Below are 12,005 nucleotides of genomic sequence, written 5' to 3'. Positions count from 1 at the left end.
TTGTATGTTTGTTTGTAGGCACGATAACCCGAGAACGGAAGAAGCTACCAATGTCAAATTACACCACGTGATTCAGGAGGGTGATGGCTAGTGCTGATTAGATTTTGGTCAAAATCGGTCAAAGGTCAAGGTCACAGTGAGGTCAAACATCCAAAAAATGATAACCCGAGAACGGAAGAAGCTACCAATGTCAAATTACACCACGTGATTCAAGTGGCTGATGGCAAGTTCTGATTAGATTTTGGACGAAATCGGTCAAAGGTCAAGGTCACAGTGAGGTCAAATATATTCGATTTTTGATGGTTTGGTAAAGATAACTCGAGAACGGAAGAAGCTTCCAATGTCAAATTACACCGCGTGATTCAAGAGGGTGATGGCTAGCGCTGATTAGATTTTGGTCAAAATAGGTCAAAGGTCAAGGTCACAGTGAGGTCAAACATCCAAAACATTCGATTTTTGATGGTTTCCTACAGAATCATCGTAGAAACTTCTGGTTTGAGTCGCTACCTTCACTCGAGACAGCTTTTATTAGACAAGGTCAGAGGTCAAGTTGACAATTTCGTAAGTACCAGACTATGACTGCTTGTTTGTTTGTAGGCACGATAACTCGAGAATGGAAGAAGCTACCAATGTTAAATTACACCACGTGATTCAGGAGGGTGATGGGAAGTGCTGATTAGATTTTGGTAAAAATCGGTCAAAGGTCAAGGTCACAGTGAGGTCAAACATCCAAAACATTTGATTTTTGATGGTTTGGTGCAGAATCATCACAGAAACCTCTGGTTTGCGTCGCTTCCTTCTTGGGAGACAGCTTTTATTAGAAAAGGTCAGAGGTCAAGTTGATGATTTCGTAAGTACCAGTCTATGACTGCTTGTTTGTTTGTTTGTTTGTTTGTAGGTACGATAACTCGAGAACGGAAGAAGCTACCAATGTCAAATTACACCACATGATTCAGGAGGGTGATGGCGAGTGCTGATTAGATTTTGGTCAAAATCGGTCAAAGGTCAAGGTCACAGTGAGGTCAAATATTCGATTTTTGATGGTTTGCTACAGATAACTCGATAACGGAAGAAGCTCCTAATGTCAAATTACACCACGTGATTCAGGAGGGTGATGGCTTGTGCTGATTAGATTTTGGTCAAAATCGGTCAAAGGTCAAGGTCACAGTGAGGTCAAAAATTCAATTTTTGATGGTTTGGTACAGAATCATGGTAGAAACTTCTGGTTTGCGTCGCTGCCTTCTCTAGAGACAGCTTTTATTAGACAAAGTCAGAGGTCAAGTTGACGATTTCGTAAGTACCAGTCTATGACTGCTTGTTACTTACGAAATCTAAAGATTTCGTAGGTATATTGATGACTTTCGTTTCTGTTTGTTTGTTTGTTTGTTTGTTTGTTTGTTGGCACGATAACTCGAGAATGGAAGAAGCTACCAATGTCAAATTAGACCACGTGATTCAGGAGGGTGATGGCAAGTGCTGATTAGATTTTGGTCAAAATCGGTCAAAGGTCAAGGTCACAGTGAGGTCAAATATTCGATTTTTGATGGTTTGGTACAGATAACTCGAGAACGGAAGAAGCTACCAATGTCAAATTACACCACGTGATTCAGGAGGGTGATGGCTAGTGCTGATTAGATTTTGGACGAAATTGGTCAAAGGTCAAGGTCACAGTGAGGTCAAACATCCAAAACATTCGATTTTTGATGGTTTGGTACAGAATCATTGTAGAAACTTCTGGTTTGCGTCGCTACCTTCTCCAGAGACAGCTTTTATTAGACAAGGCCAGAGGTCAAGTTGACGATTTCGTAAGTACCAGTCTATGACTGCTTGTTTGTTTGTTTGTAGGCACGATAACTCGAGAACGGAAGAAGCTACCAATGTCAAATTGCACCACGTGATTCAGGAGGGTGATGCCTAGTGCTGATTTGATTTTGGTCAAAATCGGTCAAAGGTCAAGGTCACAGTGAGGTCAAACATAATTCCATAAATTCATGTGGAGAAATGGAGTATTTTTGCTTCGCTCGACGTTACGAGTTCGTTTTAACTTCGATTTTAATTTTGTCTTCGGTTTTTGCGATCGTTTCGGACGCTTAAAACTCGGTTGTCGAAATTCTGGTAAAAATGGGATGTTTTGGAGACGTTTTAGGATTGTATAAAAAATATTTCACTCGACGCGTCACGGGTTGTCCCATGATGCAGTGCGCTCGAGCAGACGCGTCGTTGAGTTACATTAAGGTATAATATAATTGTGTGGAGAAATGGAGATTTTTGCTTTGGTCGACGTTACGATTTTTGATGGTTTGATACAGAATCATTGTAGAAACTTCTGGTTTGCGTCGCTACCTTCTCTCAAGACAGCTTTTATTAGACAAGGTCAGAGGTCAAGTTGATGATTTCGTAAGTACCAGTCTCTGACTGCTTGTTTGTTTGTTTGTGAACAGTATTACGGAAAAACTCCTCAAGGAATTTCGACGAAACTTGGTGGGGGTGGGGCGGGGGGTTGGGTATGGTCCAAGGATCATGCCATTAAATTTTGGACTTGGTCCCCCTCCCCCCAAAAAAAATTGTTAGAGAAAAAAATTTTTTTTTTTTGCATTTCTTCATGTTTTAAGTTATTTCCAACCCCCCACCCAAATTTTTTTTACCCCCCCCAAAAAAATAGAATTTTTTTTTTTTGCATTTTTACATGTTTTAAGTGATTTCCAACCCCCCCTCCAAAAAAAATTGTTACCCCCTCCAAAAAAATAGGAAAAATTTTTTTTTGTATTTCTACATATTTTAAGTGATTTCCAACCCTCCCCCCGCAAAAAAATTGTTTGAGAAAAATTTTTTTTGCATTTTTACATGTTTTAAGTGATTTCCAAGCGCCCCCCAAAATTGTTACCCCCCCCCCAATAAAAACAATTTTTTTTTGGCATTTCTACATGTTTTAAGTGATTTCCAACCCCCCCCCAAAAAAAAAATTGTTAGAAAAAACAAAATTTTGCAACTTTTTTTTCAACCAAATTTCGATTTTTTTTTGTCATTTCTACATGTTTTAAGTGATTTCCAACCCCCCCCACCCCCCCAAAAAAAATGTTGGAGAAAAGAACTAAAACTCTCAGCACTGTTGACATATTTAATGAATAAGATATAAGGTTCACTTGAGTGACCCAGCAGTATTGGCGGCGGAGGTTTTGCACTCTCCCGAGTGCTCCCCCTCGAGTTCATTTTGTATTTGAGCACTGTGTCCAGACACAATGCTTTGTTTGCAGTGTCTCCATTTGATGGGATCATGTTGATATGTGGCCTGCGCACAGATTGGCGTTCCTCCTCCCTAGCCCTGCCCATTTGAGTTGCTGCAGCGAGTCCTCTCAGTCAGGGCTTCTGGCTGTCGTAAGAGTCGGACCTCGCTTGTCACCGCTTAAGACGAGAGAGCATTCCGCTGGTTCGAAGCGCACAGTGCCAAGGGCGTGCAAGAACGATTATGGGGAAATGAACGGAGCCGATTTCTCTCAGGTCAAAACTGACCAAACATCGCCCGGGCAAGTGATAGCCATGATGAAGGCTTACAATGTTGTTAATGGTTGTGGGTTGTGAGATGAGGAATCTCCTTTGGAGTGGGGTAGTTTGAGGTTTTGTAACTGGACTTAATGTCCTGATTTAATTGCCTTGCGTGCGTGTGGCAAGAGATCGTGTCAAACTACAGTCTATCTATACTCTTAAAAGGGTGTGTGTGTATGTGTGTGTGTGTGTGTGTGTGTGTGTGTGTGTGTGTGTGTGTGTGTGTGTGTGTGTGTGTGTGTGTGTGTGTGTGTGTGTGTGTGTGTGTGTGTGTGTGTGTGTGTGTGTGTGTGTGTGTGTGTGTGTTGTTGATTGGTATCTTCATATGCAAGTTTCAGAATGTGGAATGGAGTCCTCACAGGGGAGGCTCAAAGTATCCACCTTCATTTTAATATGGGGTCATGATACATGGACCAAGCTGCGAAGTTTTCTCTTCTCAAAGTTTTGTGCCGAGGGCTCTCTTGAGGATCGTTGCTGAGTCCTGGACAGCTTCCAACTGTAGTTTGTTTCTAGTAATATTCCCAGGAATGGATCTTAGCTCACCTACAAAGTTGTTCCGGGAAGCTTGTAGGATGGCACGTCGTCCGTCCTTCCACAAATGCTTACACATACGATTTCAATGAAATTTGACCACAACCTCCATCACCCGTGATGGCATTAAAAACTAGGACACTCGGTAGAGCGCATACCTCTACCCCGTAATGCCTGATCCACGATACCATATCTGGCCCAATACATTTTTGAACTAGAAGGGTACTCGGAAGACCGCATACCTCCACCACGTAATGCCTCATTCACGGGAACATATCTGGCCCAATCAATACATTTTTGAAATATCAGGCAATGCATCGTTTTGGGGCCAATCTCTCAATGGTGAAGAATAATTTAATAATTCTCGCATTCTGATCCGAATTTGGACTTATGGAGGAAACACCCTGACACACTCTGTCAGAGTGTGTCAGAGTGTGTCACACTCTGACACACACTGACATTTATTAGTGTCGATTATTATTATTGGTTCACGAGCCAGTAAGTGACCACTATATTCGTTATGTCTGTCTGTCTGTCTGTCTGACTGTCCCAAGCATAGCTCGGTGGGTTTTGATCCAATCTTCATAAAATTAGGGTGCGAGGCTTGTATCATGATCTAGTTGTGTTTTCCGAAGAATGGGCATGCTGCGCCCATTATGGGCGGAGCCACGCCCAAAAAACGTGTTTTTAGGGGGTAGCCGGTTTCAAGTTACATCTTCTCCGAGGGGGTTTGTCGAATCTGGCAGGGGTTTCGGTATTTGGTTAGCCCAATGGCACCTGCATAGTGACCACTATAGTCATTGAGCTCGATTTTTCATTTTCGTCCCAAGGTCAAGGTCACGAACTTAGAAAATATTTTAAAAATCAATAAATTGGGCATCGAGCTCCGAGGGTTTTCAACTGTTTCGAATGAAAGTTGGTATGCAAGTAGTGCTCTGCGAGTACGACAACCTTCATCATTTACGTTTTTCCCGATTCCCGCCAGTTTGCCCGTTGCGTCCCCTCGAAGGTCAAAAAATAAAAAACATGAACTACGTTTAGGATTTCGCAATTCGTGGTCGATTTCGATGAAACTTGAGTGGTAGTTATGGATGCCACCATTGCCTAGCAATGGCCGAAAAACTAGTCTTGAAAAAAGGGGGACTACGTTTAGGATTTCGCAATTCTTGTTCGATTATGGTGAAACTCGAGTGGTAGGTTCATACCATGACCTCTACCACACACCATGACAACCATTGCTATGGCCGTCTCCGTTGTCGAGCAACGGCTGAAAAAAGTGCTATCGGTCAAAATTTCAAAGTTGTCTGAATCAAACTGGATTTTCGGTATTGTGTAGCTAACTGATTACTGACATCATAATTGGTTCACGAGCGCCAGCCAGAGTGACCACTATATTCATCATGTTGGGTAGTCGATCTAGTCTACCCTTATTATAAGTATTTCTGTTGGCTGCTCTTAGAGCACCCTTATTCTGGACATTTCCATCTGTCTGTCTGTCCGGGAAACTTTGATCAAGCCTCGGGGCTAAACCACTCACCTGATTCCAATGAAATTTGGTAGGTAGGACCAATATTTCTGGGAATCGTGTGCTTTCAAATATGGGACCCCGGGCCCCAGCAACGGCATAGCAACGGCCCTTTAAAGTGGTCAAAAAAATCTAAAAAAGAAATAAATCGAAAAATCGAAGCTTAGAGTTCTGTGTGCAATCTATCTAGCTCACTTCATGCCAATTTGCAGCCCTAACAAAAAATATTTGTAGGAGAAGATAGGTTTTGGGCGAGTACATGTCGAACATTTCAGAAACGGTTAATTGCGAATATCTCTTAGAGAAAGAGTCTGATTTTGATGAAACTTGGGTGAAATGTGTACAATGTGGCCAGCAGATACACAAAAATGAATGGTTGCTATGCACACCTCCGTTGCTTAGCAACAGCTGAAATACTTTATCGTACATTGTACACTTATTGTGGACTGTACAAAAAAACAATACCTCTGAAACTGGACCTCCGAGGGACCTGGTTTTTTGTGCCCAGGAGAATGTCTTACAGCATCATATAAAAAATAAAATCTTTAGCGAATAGATAAATGGAATTACCAGGGCTGCCATTTGTTAGAATCTCTTTGGAAACATGCCTGAAATTTCACAAGGTGGGTTTCTGGGCGCAAACTAAGAGGGCTGTGATAATCATATTTATTGTCCTAAATTGATTCATAGCATGTACATGAATATCGGCTAGTCGCGTCGGCCAGCTTTCTGTCGAGAGCGAGCAGCCATGCCACCTACCGGCTTGTCTGTATGTATGTCTGTTCGGTCCAGTGCTCCGTTAATCCAATGGCGATTTTGATGAAACTTGGTTGGTAGGTTCATACCATGACCTAGTTGTGTGCAAATGAGAACTGTTGCTATGGACCCATCCGTTGCCCAGCAACGGCCCTTTGAAATTTTCAAAACAATCTAAAAATTTTTTTTTCGAAAATCAAAAATCGGGCCACGAGCGACTATGGGGAGTACATTCAGCCATATTGTCAAAATTTTCCAGCCGGATCCTATGAAAACTGTCGGAGAAGATAGACTTTGAATGAACCCTGGTCAAAAACAATAAAAAAAACGAAGTTCGTGATATCTCAGAGACTATGAGTCAGACAAGCCGGTAGGCGACATGGCTGCTCGCTCTAGATGGAAAGGTGGCCGACGCGACTAGCCGATATTCATGTACATGCTATCAATCAATTTGCACAATAAATATGATTATCACAGCCCTCTTACTTTGTGCCCAGAAACCCACCTTGTGAAATTTCAGGCATGTTTCCAAAGAGATTCTAACAAATGGCAGCCCTGGTAATTCCATTTATCTATTCGCGAAAGATTTTATTTTTTTATATGATGCTGTAAGACATTCTCCTTGGGCACAAAAAAAACAGGTCCCTCGGAGGTCCAGTTTCGGAGGTATTGATTTTTTTGTACAGTCCACAATAAGTGTACGATGTACGATAAAGTATATTAGTTGTTGCTAAGCAACAGAGGTGTGCATAGCAACCATTCATTTTTGTGTACATGCTAGCCACATTGTACACATTTCACCCAAGTTTCATCAAAATCAGACTCTTTCTCTTTGGATATTCGCAATTAACCGTTTCTGAAATGTTCGACATGTACTCGCCCAAAACCTATCTCCTCCTACAAATATTTTTTAAATATCTATCTTCTCCTCGGGAATTGATTGAATGGAAATGGTTCTCGGGTATTTGAATAGCAAAATGAATTATCTAAAACTTGTCGTTGTCCGATTTTTCATTTTCGTCCCAAGGCCAAGGTCACAAGGTCAAAAACTTGTCAAAAAGAAAATTGCGAATTTTGACATAAAAATCATATGACCGCCCAAACTTTGGGAGCTAGGATGACAATATTTTCATGCATAATCTTGAGGTCATTCCCCACCTAAAGTCTTGAAACCATTTTGCTCTGTCTCGAACACCTTGCCCGTGGCGCCCCCTTCAAGTTTGTTTTTACGCTGATTTCATCAAAGTGTGGAAAATAATCCGAGGAGTGCGAAATGCCATATAGCCTATATGACGTTATATTGTTCCTGGAATGTTCCAGAGGAAGTTTTGCACCAAAGGTCATAATCCTTGACCTTTGACCTTTAAAAGGCCACAAAGGTCAAATCTTCAAAGTTGTGGGACTCGAACCGGGTTTTCGACCTTCTTCGACGAATTAACTCCAATAAGCCACAGCACGTATTCTGTTTCCTTATTTTAATGTCCACAACATTGTTTTGGGACCTTTAAATGTTATGCAAAGGTCAAATTTTTAAAGTTGTTGAACGAAACCGGGTTTTCAACATTTTGCAGCTGATAACCTGTCACTCGTACCACATCATGTGGATCATTTTTATAACTTGGTCAAACATTATCACATTGTCTCATCCTTGACTTCTGAAACAATCTACATCATCAAATACCGCTCATGAACCATTGTCGTCTTCAGACTTGTTGTTATTATTATTATTATTATTATTATTACTTCTCATTATTATTGGATCGAGGACAGCATTTTATGTTTCACGGCTTCAAAAGCACCATTATGACAGTTGAGAGTCGTGTCATTGAATCAGATGAGACAGGTTGAATTCACCATTTAATGTTTGCCAAACCCATTCTCAGGAATCAATCAACATTTCCTCTGAAAGAAAACGAAAACGCCCAAAACGGCACAGCAGCATTTCTTCCTTTCCACGTCCACATCTCGTCATCTGAAACCTGTTCCCCACTGATGTACTGGTGGTCTCTTCTGTCGGCAAGGGCAAACATTCTGTGCGGTTTGGTAAAACGATTTATATTTTTCTCTTGAAAATAATGCCAAAAATAATCATTAACTCATAAATATATAAAACGAAGTGGAAACGACTTTTTCTAGTTGTGGATATTTTCACTGAATTGATCTACAGAAAGAGATTGGACTGTAAGCGTCATGGAGTACAAAGTAAAAGTATTGCTTGCGATTTTTGCATTCGGGACCTTTTCTTGTGGTTTTCTAAACTCGATGGTGAATCGTCAGAACGGGTTTAACACTTCAGACAGGAAGGTCCTGCTGTCTATATTTGGAGAGAGAAAGAGCGAGACAGGTTTTATCGAGAGCTGCCCGACGGACATGACGGGCTCGTCTCGCCTGTTTGGTTTCTTTAAATGGCTCTTCAGCTGGGGCACCTGCAAGTCGATCCGCAATAACAAATCCCCCTGGTTCTTGGAGCGGTTCAATGCCTCGATCCAACATGAGTGGCCACTCTCGCAACCTCTCTCTCAGGAAGAATTCAGGTGGTGGAACGTAAGTTTCTTGTGTAATCCATTTGTATTGTGTTGATGATACTTTTATGAATGCCGTTTTGTATTTTTTCCTCTATTTCTGCTCCCTACATAGTGTTTGATATTTTTCTATCACCAAAGGACTTGTCCTTATTTTGCTGGACGTGTCAAAAATATACTTCGGGTCTTGTGACTTAAAATGTTTTTGTCTGTGTACCTTGTACCTTGTGTGCTGTTGGTGGCAAACGCCTGCTCCCTGTGGTCAGGCTTCTTGGCCGGATGTACTCCTGCTGCATGGTTGTACTCACCTGGGTGGTCATGCATACCCATATCATCTGTGAAATCAATGTCAGAGATCTTGACATTCCCAAATGATGCACTGCAGCCTGATCTCTCCAACATCCTCCCCAGAATTCAGCCCATACAAGTGCTGAAAAGTGTGGGGGCCAGGACATACCCCTGAAGACCTCCAGTAACAACTATAAATAAGTCAGAGATGGTACCACCACATCTCACAGCACTCTCAGTACCAGAGTATAGTTCAGACATCAGATCGATCAGTTTTGGTGGCACCCCACGAAGACTAAGAATCCTCCAGAAGGCATCCCGATTCACTGAATCAAACGCTTTACAGAGATCAACAAAGGCTGCAAGCAGCCTCTGCCAAAACTCTCGTCTACGTTCGGTGAGGAACCGAAGAGCAAGGATATGGTCAACCGTTGACCTCTTTGGTGTAAAGCCTGACTGCTCTGGACGCTGGTGCTCAAGCAGATGGTGACGAACCATATCAAGAATTATCCGAGCAAAGACCTTGCCCGGCACTGAGAGCAGCGTCACCCCTCGGTAGTTGTTGCAGTCTTGGCGATCACCCTTCCCTTTCCAGAGAGGGACAACAAGGCCCATCTTCCAGTCAGTTGGAATGATGCCTGTGTTCCAGACAGAGCACAGAACTACATGCACAGAGACAAAAGGTCAACATAGGCCAAAGGTCAACAACTTTGGTGGGATTTTAAAATTCCTCAATTTTAATCTGATTGACTTGAAATTTGAAGAGAAGTTACATTTCAGGTCAACTAATTCAACTAGCCAATTATTTTTGTGGTCAACATGGACCAAAAGGGCAACATAGGCCCAAGGTCAACAACTAAGGTGGTATTTATAAAATCCTCATTTTCATCCCATTGACTTGAAATTTGAAGAGAATTTATATTTCAGGTCACTGAATTCAACCAGCCAATTATTTTTGAGGTTAACATCAGCCAAAAGGTCAACATAGGCCAAATTTCTAAAATTGTCAATTTTCTTCTGATTCACTTGAAATTTTGTTTGTTGTTTGTCTGTCTGTCTGTCTGTCTGTTTGTCTGCACAGAACGTTTTCCATAACATCATAATATAGCCATGTACCAAGTTCCAGTTCAATGTGTTAAATGGTATGGGAATATATTCTGAAAAACCACAGGTTCGACAAATGGACGGATGATTGGACGGACAGATGGAAAGCAAACCTATAGTCACCTCCAGCGAAACCAGTAGGGGATTAATAACCAGACTCAGCGATGTAATGGTTGGAGCATCTGCTCTGGATCAAGAAGGTCAGTAGTTTGAACCCTGTAGAGTCATACCAAGGACTTTAAAAATGGTATGTGCTTCTTCCGGGCTTGATCCATACCATTTAAAAGGATAGAGCATGGGCAAACAACCATAAGTTGGTAATACTAGTGCAGGCTTTAATGGGCTGAATGGCCTCCTCCTGCATTGAAGTTCCTTGTAAGGGAACTCATATTTATTTAAGATTATTATTTCCACAATTTGATTGGGAAGGAAGTAGATGGTGTTCAAAGGCATCTGGACCCTCTCAACACCCCTCCTTGCTTCTCAACAGTTCCATGAGTTTAATATTTGCCATTGTTTAATTATATGATTCGTCTCTAGCTTCATTGTTATAATTATTTTCACGCATTTTTTTCTGTTTTTTTTTTCTTAAGTTGTTTATACTCAAACGTGTCTTGTTGCACACCTCTGGTGCTCACCAAATATTTTGTTTTTTGACACTCGCAGATGTTCACACTCTGTGCTGGTATGCTTGAACTTGACGTCTGTCTTTTGTTTTTTTTCACAGACACGGCAAAGCAGTGGTATGTCCTACAAGAAGCTTCAAACTGTATTAATGCAAATTCAAAAGCTGATGCCCAATAAGACACAGCTGTTTTTTAAAGAGAAGAAAGAAGGTCAATGTGTGACTTGTGCTGTTGTCGGAAATTCACAAAATGTGATTGGTTCTGGTCTTGGGAAATTCATCGACTGTCACGACTATGTTTTCAGGTAAGTCACTTCTTTTAAAAGCTTTTGAGGTAAATTATGACTGAATAATAAATGCTGAGAAAACTATATTGCAGCAGCCAAACATTCAGTCAACAGTAAAATTTTCATAACTCGAAAAGTTTTATACCCATCGGTTAGTCTGATTGTTTCTGGATATTGGTTGTTTCTGTATTTTCACATTTGACGTTAATTGTCAGCTTTGTTAAACTCGTGACTCTTTCTTGCAACAAGGAGCTGATACTCTCAGTCCTTACCTTTTGGATGGTACGAGGAATAGATCTGTATTATATGAAAGCTAAATCTTGAATGTTTTTTGAAATATCATGTATACAAACCAAATAACCGAGGTGGTTGTGTGGTGGAGATTTCCAACCAACAGAGAAAACCTTTATAATCCAACAGATAGTTTATTATACAAAAACACATGTCGAAAGAAGAACTTGTCTTAAGAGTCCAAGCCAATCTCTACTTCTGAGCGAGAATACATGGCCTTTTATGCAATTGGAAAATCGGGAGGGGTCAGAACATCACAAGGCACTTGGCCAATCAAACTACAAGAAAGCTTTGTTTGCACATGAGGTCCTGTAAGCAAAGAGAAAATAATTTTGTGCATAATTAAGCAGATAGCACTGTGAAAGAATGCATGTCTTCCTTTAGGGCGTGTATGCACAGAAAACCTTCATTTACTTTCAGTAATGATAAGCATTTATCTTAGCATGCAGATGGAGCATCTGGTTTGCACAGCTTTTGCAGAACAATTGGAGGTCCATGACCTCTGCAGTTCGATGAGACTCCTGTTGATAAGA

General features: G+C 41.2%; 1 protein-coding gene across 5 annotated transcripts in view; it reads left to right on the top strand.

Moving 5' to 3' along the window:
- Positions 1–3,259: 3,259 nt before the first annotated feature.
- LOC147034151 (CMP-N-acetylneuraminate-beta-galactosamide-alpha-2,3-sialyltransferase 2-like) overlaps positions 3,260–12,005 on the top strand; it is a 239,245-nt gene continuing 230,499 nt past the window's right edge. Inside the window, exons 1-3 of one of the 5 annotated variants that reach the window (XM_085877361.1) lie at positions 3,260–3,524; positions 8,239–8,899; positions 10,997–11,199. In XM_085877361.1, coding sequence (XP_085733487.1) covers positions 8,546–8,899; positions 10,997–11,199 — 557 coding nt within the window. In that variant the 5' untranslated portion in view covers positions 3,260–3,524; positions 8,239–8,545. The remainder of the gene's footprint in view (positions 3,525–8,238; positions 8,900–10,996; positions 11,200–12,005) is intronic. The other 4 variants (XM_085877370.1, XM_085877352.1, XM_085877350.1 and 1 more) reach the window with 4 other exon arrangements.

This window comes from Eptatretus burgeri, chromosome 1 (genome assembly GCF_056783735.1).
Source record: "Eptatretus burgeri isolate ZD-2024b chromosome 1, Ebu_testis_v1, whole genome shotgun sequence".
Lineage (NCBI taxonomy): Eukaryota > Metazoa > Chordata > Myxini > Myxiniformes > Myxinidae > Eptatretus > Eptatretus burgeri.
Note: the sequence above shows the minus strand (reverse complement) of the source record. Positions and strands in the feature narration are given on the sequence as shown.